Here is a 16,740-nt window from a genome sequence, read left to right as displayed (position 1 = left end):
TTCTTTCAGATAAATATATCCAAAAACAAACTTTAAGATCTGTAAGTAAAAATGCATTCATTTCCAAAGTAGATCAGCTGATCTGTAATTTCCTTTTGTGCCTCAATTCTTCTTGGTTGTGTTAATTATCTTTTGCACTGTGACTTTTAGGTCTGGGGATTCTTTGAAGAAACCAATCTTTTTTTTCCAACTCTCTTTTCAGAGAAGTACCTCATTCCACACTACCTGCTCTCTTCCGCTTCTCTCCTTCCTTGTCCGTGATTGGCTCAGCCACTTTTTGACATTACCTCTGCAAAAGTGGCTGTGACACCAATTTCAAAGCATGCTGGGATTGTTAATTCAGACAACCCAACATCCTCTGGCTGCATGTATCAGGTTTTCTTTCATGAACATAGTCCACCGTAGGTTGAGACATTGCAGCTTTGAAGATACTACTACCAAACGACTTTCTTTTACAAGGTTCTGATCCTATGCTCAGAAAAGAAATCTTACATTTTTATATTTGAGCCCCTCTGTGAGCACTAACAGCTTAGTCCCCTGAGAATTTTGGAATGAAGTTGTAGTGATATTGCTGGAGACTATGTTTATGAAGAAATACCTCAAGAGCCTTAGATACTAAAGTCTGAAATCCTTAGTATCTTGGAGCCTTAAATCAATGAAATTCTGTTTCCCTTTACTCATGATGTTTTTGGTCATTGTACTCTTGCAAACAATTCTAAAGAGATGTGTAAAATCATGGTCACAATCTCTCTCGTGACTCACGGCATGCTGAATGGTTAATCCAGTAGATCTCCAATTTTGAAACTCCTTTTTCTTTTATCCTGTGTTTATCCCAAAATACTCTGTGGCTATTTTCCTTTGAGCTAATGTAACGTATTCCTCTAACCTATGACCTTTAACCTCTTTACCTCTGACCTAAGCCTCTTGCATGCCCAAATCCTCTTTTATAGGGAAAAAGAGAGAAATGTATGAGCATCCTGTCTTCTGCTTGGCCTCCCAAGTGATGGATTTAACCATTCGTGAGTACCTACCACCTCCTCGCCATGCTGTCTTCACTCTTTCTGTTTTCATTATTTCAAGAAAATCCAGATCCAAACCAACTCACTCTCCTTGCTTCAAGTTTTTTAGCATTGGCTTGTCTGTTGATTCTGTCTGTGAAACCCAGTGTGAGAAGTCCAGTCACTTTTTATCAGCCTCAAACAGGTTAGACAATTAAGCCATTTGTTTGTGATAAACTCAGATTTGTCCGTAAGTTTTTCAGTTATTCTCTGTCTGTGACCTGAATGCATTTTTACTTTGCTTGTGTGTAACCCCAATTTGTAAAGTGCTTGTCACTGGTACACAATCAAAAGGTAGCTGCTAGGCCGGGAGCAATGCGTTAGGCGTCAGAAAAGGGGTAGCTGGGGCAAAATCATGCCTTCTCTTCCATGTTTAAGATGTGAAACTATTATGGGTATAAGACCACACAAGGTGGTCCATCTTCTGTAAAAATTAGATCTTGTATGCCTCCTGTCTGTTCTCTCTCAAGCTGGGAAGCTTTTCCTTATTCTCTCTGGAGATTTTGACTTGTCCCTGTCCTCTAAGCTCTGGCTAGAACATTTGACTTAATTGTCACTTGGAGAGTTCGTGTATGTTTCATACCTTGATTTCACATTAAACTTAATTTTACTAATTTTCTATTTGTGCAGCATTTTCCACCTCTGTGAAGGAGCCTTTTTTTGCTGGCCCCCACACTTCGGGGCGGTGGGAACCCAAGGGCAACCTTTTCCTTCCAATATCATGTATCACACATAAATGGGGGGCATTTTGGTCCATTTGCTCATTAATCCTGCATATGTGTTCTTGTTTCTCTCTCTCTTCTCTCCTTGTTGTGCTCTCTCTTTCAAATAGAGAATCAAAAGGATGCAGGTGAACCAACTGTATATGCATTATAAACTATCAGGACTGTGGAGTTATATTGAGCTTCTGTTTTTGTTTTTGTTTTTTAAGAGCTCCTTAATGTATAAACTCCCAAAGACTGATGGGGAGTTGCGATGATACTTAAGGAGTTAATTTGTGCTGTCTAACTATATCTCTTGCACATTAGGTGTTGACCTCTATAGAGCAGAGTTTCCGTAAAGGCATAAGCTTTGAAGGAACAGAACTCTGGTTAGCTGCGGAGCTCCATTTCATCTTCGGTTTCAGGATTTCAGTGATTGGGCCTCACGCGTTTAAAACAATAAGTTACTGAACCAAACTACTCTTCTTATTTGTTTTTCATTTCTTTTTTCCGTCCCCTGCCCTATTGAGAAGTTTCTGTTTTTTGATGAATGTTTATCAGCCAAGACAGAGACGAGTTGTGTCTGTGTTGTTCTTGTGTGTATCGTGTGATAAGACAGGATGCATGCAGTGGGTGGCTGAGTAGGGGGCGTTGCTGAAAGTGTTCCGGAAGGAAAGGTCTTAGAAAGCTCTCTGGCTTTGGAAATTATCGTCCTGTTTTGACCCCAAACTTCTGAGCATATTTTGAGGAAAGCCTTAACGTAACACTTTAATACGTAAAGTTTATGTATGATTTATATTAATGTATTTTATATTTGGTCGTTGTTTTTAAATTGAAAAAATCCTCAAAAGATAATTATCATGTCATCAATGCTAAACATATTTAATTTAATCTAAGCACTACGCTGGCAGTAGGTATTTGAAGATTCACAACCCTATGTTCAAGACACATGAGTCTTTCTCTCCCTGAAAGAGAAGGTATTCATCCATCCATTCATTCATTCATTCCACAAGTTCTTAGTGGGAGCCTACCACATTCTAGGTACAGTCGTGAAAGCCAGGGCCTAGGAAACAAGAGGGAAGTAGGTGCTAATTTTGTGGACCGTATGTGCAAATGAGTGTGTAAGTGGAAATCACAAACTCAGTTCACAGCAAAACCAAGTGATAAAGTGACATGCAAGAATGCATACCAGAAAACCATGGACGTTTTCACAAGGATAGTGAGATTGAATACATCTTGAAAAATAAAGTAGGATTGGTGAAAGGAAGCTGACATTGTCAAATGGACAGGCATCCTAAACAGAGAGAATACTATGTGCAAATCTATAAAACCATATACCTAATAAAAGTAGCTAAGCCCTATTCAATGTGTATTATGTGCCAGGTATGACCATAAGTGCTTTTTAATGTATTAATTCATTTAATTTCAAAACCCCTTATGAGGTAGATACTACTGTTCATCCCATTGTATTTATTTAAAAAATTTTTAACATTTATTTATTTTTTGAGAGAGAGACACACACACAGAGTGTGAGTAGGGGAGGTCAGAGAGAGAGGGAGACACAGAATCAGAAGCAGGCTCCAGGCTCTGAGCTGTCAGCACAGAGCCCAACATGGGGCTCAAACTTGTGAACTGTGAGATCATGACCTGAGCCAAAGTCAGCCACTTAACTGACTGAGCCATCCCATTTTAGAGATAAGCAATCTGAAACACAGGTTAGATAACACACCTGTTACCACCTGTGAGTGATAGAGCCAGACTCTGAGCCCAGATATCACACTCTTAAATATTCTGTAATTCAATGTGATTGCTAAATAAGGTGAAATGATAGCAGTAATGGGTGAAAATGGCAATGGAGGCAGGAGGCATGATCTCATATACGCCTTAATAATAGAGTTCAGACTGTATCTCATTGTCCAGAAGTTCCTAACCTAGAATCTATGCCAACTTTTACATACATATGGGTTTTTCAAGGGAAAAAAAATCCACAGGTCTCACTTCCAAAGGTGAAGGCTTTTTAAGCAAGGGAGCAGCTTGGTCATTTGAACTCCATAAAAATCATACTGCCCATAGAGTGATGGACAGAAAGGACTGGGTAGCAGCAAGAGAATAAAACTAGACCTAAAGGGTTAAGGTCAAAGCAGAGACAGATTTAAAGCTTGGTATGTCTAAAGTCTCTTCTAGGCAAAGCAGACCTAAATCACAATCATCACTATAATTGTTTCTTTCCTGATCTTTAAATCTTTTTTCTTACCCTTCCCCTCTGTCTTCAATTTCCTTAGAGAGAACAAAGCACAAACATACAGATGGGTATGCAAAGCCAACCAACACAGGTGGCTGGACACAGCTGGGGTCACCTACGTAAACTGGGTGTCCTTCAGTCAGGCTGTGCTTCAGTAGGCTATGGGACTCTGCACATGGCATTCTGCTGGGCTTACACTTTCTGTCTGGTGGTAATATTAGAAATTAAATGTGCTATTTAATTACAGTATCTTTTTAAAAAAACATGTAAAAGACTGCTACTCTCTAAAAGAAAAGCTGTGACTCCTGCAAATGAATTCTATCATTTTAAATACATTTCGTTTAAACCATCACACATTCTGAACCCAGCAAGCTCTGAGAAAGTCTACACTACTATTGCTGTTTTCCCTCAGTTCTTGGCTAAATACTTGCATAATTTTCTGAGCATCATAAGGATTCTACTGGAACTTGAAATAAAACAATTTTTCCTGCAAATATGCCAAGGACTTATAAAATTAGATAGATGGTAGATAAATAGATAGATAGATAGCCAGCCAACCAGCAAGTCCACTTATGGACCCAAGCACAATGCTAAGGACTTTACATAGAGGATCTAATGCAATCTGTCCCTGAGTCCTATAAATAAGGCCTTATTATTAGCCCGTTTATAGAGTCAGAGAAGATAAGTGACTTTTTCAAGCAAGAATTGAACTCAGATCTTTCTAAATTTAAACACCATCCCTTTTTGTTTTTTTCTAACGTGTAGCACTTTTAACTTGGACAATGTCCATTCATTCAGTGGCCAAGTTCAAAAGTCTCTACAAATTTTGATCCAGGACGACCACAACACACACACAAACAAACAAAACACAGAGCAGCCCTTTCTGGGACTAAATCATTGCCCACATCCTTTCATTGGGAAGTCTTTCTGAGGGCCATGGAGCTATTCTAATATCGCCAAAGAATAGAGGACTTGTTTTTCTCTGTAATTGACAGGCACCTGCTGGAGCAGACCAAATGCATCCAAAGGACTGCCAAGCAGCTTCCAAGGGTTGAGATTCTGTATTCCTATCTCTATAGTCAAACTTCCTATAGGTCCAAGGTGCTACACATATTTAGGAATTTCCACCCCACTCCTGGGCTGTTGTATCTGTCAGCCAAGAGATAATGGTCCCTCCCACGATTCATTAAGTGGCCGGAGTTTTCTTTTACTTATTTGTTTGTTTGTTTGAGACAGAGACAGCAGGGGAGGGGCAGAGAGAGAGAATCCCAAGCAGGCCCCACGCCACCAACACAGACCCCAATGTGGGGCTCAAACCCACAAATTGTGAGATCATGACCTGAACTAAAACCAAGAGTTGGTCACTTAACCAACTGAGCCACCGAGATGCCCCTAGTGACCAGCATTGTTAGCATTTTTTATGTGCAGCTCCAAGAAAACACTACTTCAGAATCAGCCTGAGCACTCAGGATTTGTTACACCACAAAGTTAAATTACAGTTTTGGTTCCATTGAGATTTTTATTTTTATTTTTTTTAAAAGAGGCTGATGATGGTTTCTCCCCCACAAAGGGTTGTTGGAAAGATCAAAACACATATCCCAAATAAGCTTTTAGTACACTTCCTGGCACAAAGTAAATATGCATTATATAATATATATATATTAGCTGTTAATCTTTATTTTCTTTAAAAGGAAACTTCTTAATCCAAATGTGTAGTGTAGACATATTATTTGATTTTGGAAGTGGTATAGAGAACAGTGCTTCTCAAACTTCAGTGTTCCCTGAGGATCTTGTTGAAACGTAGATTCTGATTTGGTAGGTCTCTGGTGAGACCTGGAAATCTGCATTTCTTACAAGCTCCTACATGATGCTGAAACTGCTGATCCAAGGATTGCGATTGGATGTCAGTGGAATCTACGGGGTAATTGATTCATCCTTTTATCACAAATGTTAGAACGAAACATTGCAGTATAGCTCTACATATATTTGTTTTGTTGTTTTTTTTTCCAATATTTTATTGTCAAGTTGTTTTCCATACAACACCCAGTGCTCTTCCCCACAAGTGCCCTCCACCATCACCATTTGTTAAACACCCACTAATTTCAGGAGCTTTGCCAGGCACCAAAGCAGTGAGCAAAATGTCCTGGAGCAGATGTCCTGGAAGTCAAGGGCTGACTGCCCAGGAAGAATTCTCTGGGATATTCCCTGTCTTTGTTGAAGTGTTTCCTTCTATTGATCATTTTTTCAGATGCCCCAAGATCCTTCCCCAGTGAGCTTGCGATCATGTACATAAAAGTTTATTTGGGAACTGCATAAATATTTAATAGTACTATTATATTAAATCAGGGTCCCCACTGTAGTAAGTGACCCAAAACACACATGCACACACAAACACAAAAAACAAACTCAAAAAGCTTGAACAAGAAAAGGGAATTCTTGCCCCACATAGCTAAGAAATGCATGGAGGAACTGGACTCAGGAATAAAGAATTTTATTGTGTTTTGATCTCTCTAGCTGCTGACAGGCTTTTTTTTAAATGTGACTGGGAGTCGTGACAGGAGGGATTGAGACCAACATGGTTACAGATAGCACCAGTTTTTTATCCTAGCAGATGACCCAAGAGGAAAAAGAATTGCCTTTCCAGGCAGTTGTCTAATATTCCAGAGAAGGGCCTCATTGGCCCAGCTTGAGTGACATGTTCATCTCTGAGCCAGTCATATTGCTCAGGACACCGTGGGGTGCTGTGGTTGGCCTGTTGGACCTCACAACTGCGTTTGTAGGAGTTATTGCTGGACATTCCCACCAGAACCACATGGAGTAAAGAGGCAGTTCTCCTGAGGAAATGGACTGTACATACAAGAATAACAGATGTCCACTACTGTGTCCGTCCAGAATTCAGTTGATTTTTCTTAGGTGCAACTGTTCAGTCTTAAGGACAAAGCCTGATTTGGGGTACAAAGATACCAAATTGGAGAAGAAACATATTATAATAGCATGATTTCTTCCTTATAGAGATGGTGTAATTTAAATAAAAATTATGTAAAATTATCTTCAATCATTTTTAATTGCATCAAGACACCAAAATTGTTCTCTGGTTTGGAAGTTTAAGTTATGCTTACTATTCAGCAATTCAGTTTAGTGTATTTGTTAAGTAACCAGAGGCTTTTGGTAAGAGAGAAAATTACTATATAGTTTATATATAGTGCTTTAGTCCCTAGAAGTACAGAGTTCAGTGGGGATAGGGAGAGACTGACATTGAATAAAACTTGCTATTTTTAAGGGCCATATGTGCTCAGTGGAGGTATCAACAAGGGAGATGGACCCTTGTTATGAAGGCACTCTCTTTGTTAGGACATAAGAAGGTATAACTCTTGTTACAAAGGAATCCCATAAAGGCTTCTGAGCAGCAGTATGATAGGCTCAGATATGTGCTTTATGAGGTCACTCTGGCTGCCACATGGACAATGAACTTCAGAGGAGGAGAGGTTCTGAAGGCAGGCTGGGACTCTTTGGCGACAGTTGAGGTGGCAATGATGAGATGAACTGCATGCCTATCCCCTTGGCAAGAGTGTGGGCACATGACATCAGACAGTGGGAGATAAAATCAGGAAGTACTTTGGAGGTAGAATGGACCGGCCATGGCATCTGTGCCCTTGGAGGGGAGAGACTAAATGGCTACAATGAAAAGTAGAGAAAATGATCCATGATTCACTTACCTCTTTATTACCATATACTTCACACTGTGCTAGAGACAATATCTTGTGAATGGGAGTGATGAAGGTGTAAGAAGATATCAAGCATATTTAATGGATAGCCTCGCTGAAGAAAGTATGTGCAGTTGTGAATGTGCATTCAATATAGGGTCCATGTAGTGATCATTTTAGAGAGGCAGGGTACTCTGGAAAGCAGGATGTGTCTATCTGCTTATTTTGTTCCTACCCTAGCTCTGGTCTCCCCAGCTCCCAAATCATAGCCGACTGCTACAGGCTAGTTATTTCCAGCGATAGCATAATACTACCACTGTCATCTGCCGCAACACATCAATCGGCTGGAACTTGGTAGCAAGTGGGTTTTCCATCAACCGTATCCATCTTTCATATGATATTTCAGGGACTGGCAGTGCACTCGCTGGAAGCAGAAATGGTCAGGTTATTTAAGGGCTAATTGGAGTGTCTCTCGCTCCTGGATGCTTCTCTTCCTTGGCTTAGCTGAGCATGCGGAGGAATTCTCTTTTTGTTTTTCTGCAGTCACATTTAACTCTCTCTCTGGAAGCCAAGCAGATTTAATTGTGTAAACATGAGCAATGGTAATTGGGTAAATGAAGTTGGAAACCAAGGTATGATGTTTTTGTTTTGCTCTGTGAGGAAAAAAAAAATAGGGAACTTGTTTTTGTCTGGTGGCAAACCTCACTGTCAGAATTCTGGACAGGCACTTGGCAAGAGGGAATCCCTTTACGAATTCTCATCAAGACCCCACTGAGCTGAAATGTGTCTCTGCTGCCTCTCGGGTTACTGATCAGCCCAGGGACATTTCATTGTTTTATAAACCGCCAGGTCTACGTAGGTTCAGCTATCTGGGTGAGAAGAGTAAGAAATTGTCTTGAGAATTACACACTCAGGTAACATACATACACTGAAGGGCCATGAGGGTGTGTTACTAGACATGTACCTAACTTTCAGCACAGCTGGAGATGAAAAAGTAGATTTTAACAAAATATTAAAGTACGGAGTGTTTTTGTAAGTATATACAAAAAAAGGATCCATAGTTAAATAGCTTTAATTCAAAACTGATTTTTTCCAAATTCTATTTATGCATGATCTTTTCCAAACAAAAGATTTAAGTAAGAGGAGAGACTGGTAAATAATTTTTTTTTTTAGTCCTACAGTCAGAACATTGAGGTGGTCCCACAATTAAAAGACCTCATCGACTTCTGCTTTGAATAGATGGTTTCAGCACACTAGTCTATTTATCCTTATTTCTCCTATTTTTTATTAATATTGCTAGAATTCCATTTCCCATAAGCCTGCAGTAAAATTCATCTTCCCAGTTGAAAATGCAAGCAAACCAAGAAGCAAACTTGGCAGTGGAGTGTGTCCCCCTCACCATACAGATTGCTTTATAAATGAGGAACTATTAGAAAGGAGCAGGTCTAAGGTTAATGAGACACTCATGAAAGAGAGGATTGTAGAAGCTGATAGTGCTCTGTGTCTGCATTGAAGGAGAGGCTATTGTCGTAGGGGGTTTGCTGTGCTGATACCGTAAACCACATGACAGATGGGTCAAGTGCCGATTACAGTATTCTAACATTTGGAATAGCAAGTAACATATTTGATAAGCTGGCAAGTTTTTATATATGATTCAACCCACAATATAAAAGCCACGAGAATTCCAAACTGAAAATAATTAAATGAGCTGGAAACAATCAGATACCACACATTTCCCGCCCCTCCAAAATGACAGATTTTGACATGTTGAAATTCCACAAAGGGAGCAAGAATATTCCCTAGCTCCCTTGGACTAATAATGGCCCTTCATCTGCTTTTGTAAAGCAATTCAGTCCTGCCTCCTCACAATGTCAGAGATAACAGTAAACATTCGCAGGCTCCTTAGGCTTTACAGAGACCTGTCTGTGCATTGTTTCATTTGCTCTTACCGTCACCCCTGCAAGGTACGTAAGAAAGATACTTGAATTCTCACTCTGTAGCTGAGGAAACTGAAGCACAGAGAGCTTGAAGGAGGTGTAAGGTTGCCTAGGAAGGGTAAGTAGTGTGTTGAAGGGGAGAAGCTAGATCTTCCAGCTGTGAATCCGTACATCTGATCATTGGGACAAGGAAGCAGCTATTGACATGGAGGCGTTTGTCATTGAACAAAAGTGTATCTTCTTTCTGTCACTGATGCTGCCACCACCATTCATGTGTCCCCATCTGGATCAGAGCATCCAGTGTTTGCGTTCAGCCTCTGAGTGTCTCGGTAGGGTGGTGCTGGTGACGCCGGTAAGAGTCCCGTCCCTTGTCACACAATGTCATGCCTCTGTCATGTTCCAGGGACCCCCAGAAAGCAGCAGCTCTCCATCCGCGTCTTATCATGTTTGCTTGTTTCGTTGTTCTTTTCGGAGTTTGTCATCTTCCTTGTCACCTTTGTAAAAAAGTCACTTTGTCTCTTTACTTTTTTTTACTGTCTCTCCTCACCTACCTGAGCAGCTCCCCAACCACCTCCTGGGTCTCCTCCACCCACCCAAACGCAGACCAGCATGTTCTTTCAGAGGCTCAAAGGCATGCCTAGGCCAAAACCAAGTACTGTAAACTTCTACCATCATTTTACTCAGCAGCTTTCTAGCTTAGTTTGCTTTTCCGTTCATTTTTCTTCTTGAAATTGTGCTTCGGTTTGGAACACTGAACTGAGGCTCGGGCTCTCGAGTTTGACACCGTAGGTTTTGCCACAGTCGAAAGAGAGCATTTATTTCCAAATGTCCACATTCTTTTTCGTCTCTAGCTATGTCTGACATATGCAACATTTTCAAATCTCAATGTCAGCACAAAATAACATTGTTGCATAACATTTTGCATGACGATTTTTTTATATGTTATGAGCTTCAATTCTGTTGTATGAAATGTTTACTAAGTATATCGTAGTTCTAGCTGCCCTTCCTCAGTGCTCCAGCTAGTGTATGATTGGGAGATAGGAATGTTGCAACACATTTCAAGACAGCAGAAGTGACAAAAAAAAGCATGTTGAAGCACAAATTTCTCCTTGACCTCTGCTGGGGGAGGTGGGAGGGAGGACGTGCTAGAGGATTTTGCACAATATTTTCTTTAAAGACAACATCTTAGAGAAGTTGTGTCTGGTATCATTTTTGCCATTTAGCTAGTCAGTTAACTACGCAAATGAAGAAGAAAATAGTATCATATCTCAACAAAGTGGCTTGATCTACGGATGATGGAATTGTAGCCAATTAATAGGAAATGAAAATCTGCTCCATGGGTTAATTGGAAGATCAAGCCTCCTAGATTAAAGGATCCTTAACCTGCTTATGTTAATGGTTGCATGTTAAAGTAAAATTGCAAAAGGTTTTATTAAACATACTGTTTGTATATATACATCAGGCATACACATATCTGTGTACATGTGCACGCACGTATAGAATGACTGCATGCACATATACACTTTATGTGTATCTATCAATATATATCGTAATCAATCTAAGAGTACTGCATATTAAAACAAATCTTCAGGTGGTCCTAGCTTCAGCATCTTGGATTTCTCCAAACATAAAAATCAGTCACAGCTTTTAAATAAAAGTGCATACAGATATTGGTAGGAATTACTTCATGTCTGTACCATGTGTCACAGCTAGAATTCCCCTAGATTTGTTCTTTATTCTTCAAGCTAGAGATTTCGAAGATGTGCCCCGAGTGGGATTTCCTGCAGATTTGTATTAATGTGCAGGCTTGTCTGGTTACTAGGAAATGTATGTAAGTGTGTGGTGTGTGTATGTGGATGTATGTGTCAAATGGGTAATAAGCATAGGATGAGGAATTTGCAAATTGATGTGTAAATGTGAATATCAACTAATAAAAAGTAGTAGCCTGTGCATGTTTACTATCAAAATGCAAATACCTCATTCTACACATATTACTCAAACATATATACACAGTATGTTTGTAGAAATGCCTGAAAGTCCACTTATGAAATTATAAGCGGGCCCTGTGCCCCCAGAGCACAGAAATCAATCTGGTCACTCTTTCTCCATTCAGTCATTGCTCTAGACCAGGCAATGAGCTACCAACCCCACACTCTGCACACATCTTCACCCTGAGTGTTAGATAGTCCCTGCCCGATATGCACACTTATGTCCCCTGCCGCCCCCTCATGTCCTAACCCTACCCGGTCATTTCCACATGTGCACGGTACAAACGATGGAATGTCCCATTGGCCTGAATCCAGAAAGCCCACTTTCACTCCAGTCAGGGGACCCTGTTGAACTGAAACTCTCAGCACCTCGACAGTCTTCCCCAACCCCACCTGCCATTCTTCATTTCTATTGGCTGAAATACTCTTTTTATACAGTGCTTCACTGAATTTGTTTTTCATCATTAAACCCCAAAGTACTAATCATCTGATGTTCATCGCTTGTCCAACAAATGTACAAAGGGAAATTATACGGCCCTTTTCAATTTCTTTTGTAAATTAACAATCACCTGTTACTTTGTTTAAGCCTCATCTCTCCCGAACCCCGCCCCGCCAAACAAGGACAACACAAATAACAGCAAAACCTTCCTGTGAAGTATTGAGTGATTTTCTCTAGTTAAGAAAAAATCCTGAAGCCAAAATTGATCTTCTTTAGATGAAGAGAGAAAAATAAGTTCTGGAAGTCATTTTGTGCACATATACACCTGGCTATGGACTCACACTAACGGATCCTATTACCATTAGAACCCGTGTGCTCCAAACAATTCTGAGGCTCCGGAAGGTTTAAACATGAAATAGAGGATCCTCTGTGAGTTCAGACTGGTTAAAGTCCAGCAATTTCATTGGCTGAGAAAATCTTTAAATTTTAAAGAAAAATATTTCCCCCAGGACAGAAAGTTTCTAATTTTTGGTAACATAATGACATCACCGAACATTCATGAATCCAGCTCTGCAAAAGACTCACCATCAACCAGGGTTCAGTTTGTTCTTGAGTGAGATCAAAACACAATGCTTTCAGCACAATCAAAATGCACAACAAAGAACCGTTTTTGAGGACATTGTTGCCACCCACCTGATAAAATTTCAGTCCTACCAACCAGTGGCACAAACTACCACCACTTCATCCAGTCCTTGACCCCCAATGCCCTTTTAATGATTCTATCCTGCCTTCTGCCTAATAGCCCAGGAATATTCGTTAACTTGCAGTTTCCTCCCTGGACAACTTCAAACAGCCAGACCTTTTGTTCTGTTTGTTCGAAGTGAACATTCCTCTACCTGTTAAACATGCAGACCTGGAATGAAAAATAAAGCTTGAGTATCAAACGTTCGGGGACAAATCCAGGAAACAAACGTACAGCACTCAGGGGTCAGATTCCTGCCTCAGGTAGCGCAAACACGGTCTAGAGAGCGATATGAGATAGGACACGTATGCTGTCTTTAAAGAACGTGTGTACAAACTGTCACTAAATTTGAAACGGGCTGTCATAAACCTAATATAGCTTACTATGGAAATTTGCTGCTGGAGCACTGCTTTTTCTTAATATGTCTTCTAATGAGGATGGTGATAATAACAAAATGGCTCTATAGTCTGCTCACTACTAATTACGTGGCACTGAACATTTGCATGAAACGTAAAAAAAAATTGGTGACTATTTGACATGTCTTATCCACTAGTTCTAATGGCCACAAAACTAGCCCGAAGCTCTCGCTGAATTTTAACACAAATTCTTGTACTACAGAAAATGTAGGCCGGTTAATCACTCCCGCCAAAAAGCTCGAAGACACAATCCGTCTTGCTGAACTAGTCATCGAGGTTCTCCAACAGAATGAGGAGCACCACGCGGAGGTGAGCGGGTGTGGCGGGAAACGTTTCTCGGGGCGCCCCTTAGCGGGAAAGTGCAGAACCCAGTCCTCCCAGCCGTGCGAATGAAGGAGATGCCTTAACACCCGTGTTCTTTTAACCGGCCTTGTAAAGAGAAGGAAAGTGGAAGTTTTGCAAGGAGAAGCCCCGGGAAGGTCGTTTTAAAACAAACAAAAAGTGGCTGCATGTTGTGTATTTCAGCTTTAAGTTTTCAGCCGTTTCTAGCGACAAGCCGAAGAGGTGAGTGTATTTTAAAGATAACGTATTCTAGCAGCATACGGTTGTCATCCAGAACACACATGATACTTTTTGGTCTTTTGTGGTTGTTGTTGTCGCCACCACTGTTGTTTTTATTTATTTTATTTGGTGTGTGGATTGCAGGCCCTGTAACATACTCCACTCACACTGGAGCCCTCGCTCATTAATCTTGGATGACCTAGGTTCCTAAACAGCAGTGACGGAAGCAAATTATTCTGTGTTGTTCAACTTGTCGATTTGCCAACATACGTCTAAATAAATACAACCTACTTTTCCTTTTTCCTTTTTCTTTTACGAACCACTGTCATAATGATCACTTTGATAATAATTATAAACGAAGGGATTTCAAGGCTAACTAAGTCTCAAAACTGAAAGGACTTAAACAACCCAACCCTTCCAAAAAAAAAAAAAAAAACTTCAAGATTCCATTATGGTCAAACTATTTTATCACTTCTTGTTTCTTTTTTTTTTTTTAATGTTTTATTTATTTTTAGAGGAGAGAAGCGTGTGAGCAGGGGAGGGTCAGAGAGAGAGGGAGACACAGAATCGGAAGACAGGCTCCAGGCTCTGAGCTAGCTGTCAGCACAAAGCCCAACGTGGGGCTCAAACCCATGAACCGTGAGATCATGACCTGAGCCGAAGTCGGATGCTTAACCGACTGAGCCACCCAGGCGCCCCTCACTTCTTGTTTCAAAACCACGATTTAAAACTCCTCTTAAAATAAGCTTCTCGAAAATTGCACTAATTTTTACTCTTCCTCTCCATTCAGTTCTACAGCAAAAGGGGAACCAAGGCATTCCATAAAAGCCATTTCTCAAGCACTTAAAATGATCATTCCATGATACATGAAAATTGACAGTATAGTCAAATAGTATATACTACACCACAAATCCAATCATCCCAACTAATGCCTGATTGCGTATTTAAATTTCCTCCCTGTTTTTCTACTGTTCCACTCAATCATGGCTGATCGTGGCAGGGAAAAGAGGTATGTGATGAAGCCGAATGAGCCAGCCACCTGCTGTCGTAGTCTGTGCATGCCCTTTCAGCACCATGTCTCCTCCTGGGACTTTTCCTGGGTGCTCCTGCTTTCTAACACTGACCCGAGGAATGTAACAGCAACTTCCAGTGGACTGCTTGTGAAATGGCCCTTCACGGCAGGGTAAATGTGGGGGCCCTCTTGTGCGTGCATGAAGCGAGTGATCTACTTAACAACAAGTGCAGTTACATCCCAACACGCGCCTCCTACCTGCCTGGATCCTGTCCTTAGCCTGTCTTAGTTTCCTACGTCCGTCTGTACTTACCTTTCTCACAGCAGATGAGTACCCAACGTAGTAACCAGTAGCTAGCCAGAGCGATACTAATCTTCCTCTACAACTGTCTGTATGTGAATCATATATACAGTATTTATATATAGAGAGAGTGCCAAAGAATCATGATTTCCCCGAAAACCTCCTAAGAACGGGGTGAAGACCCCTTGGGGTGAGTGTAACTAACTCGAACAAGCGGTGCACAGCCAGGAATGAGAAGAGGGGCCGAATCAACCCCCCTTCAAACATGGACACTTAGGACCTACCTCCTGACATATAAAATTAAGTTGGGCTAGAATTTTTTTCAACTCCATCCTAGAGGACCTCTTTTTCAGATTGGGGGCCTTTGGGGTTTAAGCGATGGTAGGTATGTTCTTTCTGGGTGTCCACCAAATCACCTCCAGGGCTCTGTGTGGGTTCTGACCTGCCCTCCCCTGATTTGAATATGGAGGTTTTTCCCATGCTGCCAAACCAAATCTACACGTTTCTGAAGACCTGGGTACAAAGAGTCTGGTTTTCCTCAATCACAGCTGGGCTGTTGTGCTTTTAAGTAAAAGAAGAAGAAAAGTGACAGACATGCTTGATTTGTAATCACATTATTCTCTGAGGCATGGTGGAATGATGGATATTTCCCCAAATTACTCAAAAGAGGTACCAAAGGGATGCTGATATAACAAAGAAGACATTTTTTTGTTTCACTTTTCCAAAAATCCACTTTTTTTTCCAGTAAGTGCTAATCATCATCTTAAACTGCCCTAATAACCATCATCATAAAAATATTTTAATCTAATGCATTGAAAAGCCATTTGGGGTAAATAAATAGGATAGAAGTAAATCCACTTCTCTTTCCATTTACTAACGTTAGAAGGCAGACTGAAACCTTCAGCATAGGTTGGAATTGGGAGACTTGGTTCAGTTCTCGAGAAGTACAGGATGATTTCCCGAATTATTAATTTCACCCAATCACGAAACGTCATTAATGCATCAAAGGTTACCTATCTGCTGAGCACTGAGGCAACCTACCTCAGTGTCTTTTGGAAGAACAAGGAGACATAAGGTAGTCTCGACCTTCAAACAATACAGTGCAGAGTGGCCAGGAGCGCTGAGTTTGAATTCCAGCTTTACCTGCTCCTTGCTTTATGATTTTGACCTGGTTACTCAACCTCTCATAGCCTGTAAAGGAGAGATAATAATAGAATCTACCTCATATGGTCGTTTGGGGATGGAAGTCTGCATTAAGTAGGGCGTCTGGTGTTATGCCTGGCGTGTAATAAATCCACAACAAAGCTTGGCTGTTGAATTATTAGGGACAAATGGATAAGGAAGCAAAATATATGAATATGTGATCATGAGAAAGAGCAAACCCTATGTGGAAAGTACCAAGTGGATGGTACAGACAGAATATGTGAAAAGAAGAAGGGGTTCTTTTCAAGGTGAAAGGGTCCAGAAGGGCACCACCATTTGTTCTGAGCATTCGCTTGTTACAGATACAATCACCGGGAAGGCCCTTAAAAGTTGCCGATGCCAGGGTCTCACCCCAGCCCAACGAGTCAGAATCTCACAGGGAGGAGCTGAGTATTAGTAATTTTTAAAACTGCCCAGCTGATTTCAAGGTAGAGCT

General features: G+C 40.8%; 1 protein-coding gene across 1 annotated transcript in view; it reads left to right on the top strand.

The window, feature by feature from the left end:
- The window catches only part of CADPS (calcium dependent secretion activator), a 467,826-nt gene that overhangs the window by 351,419 nt on the left and 99,667 nt on the right, over nt 1-16,740 (top strand). The window contains 2 exon segments of the mRNA XM_029917033.1: nt 1,891-1,908; nt 13,430-13,536. Coding sequence (XP_029772893.1) covers nt 1,891-1,908; nt 13,430-13,536 — 125 coding nt within the window.

Source organism: Suricata suricatta, chromosome 12 (assembly GCF_006229205.1).
Source record: "Suricata suricatta isolate VVHF042 chromosome 12, meerkat_22Aug2017_6uvM2_HiC, whole genome shotgun sequence".
Taxonomy (NCBI): domain Eukaryota; kingdom Metazoa; phylum Chordata; class Mammalia; order Carnivora; family Herpestidae; genus Suricata; species Suricata suricatta.
The sequence above is the reverse complement of the archived record's forward strand: the minus strand, read 5'-3'. Positions and strand labels throughout refer to the sequence as shown.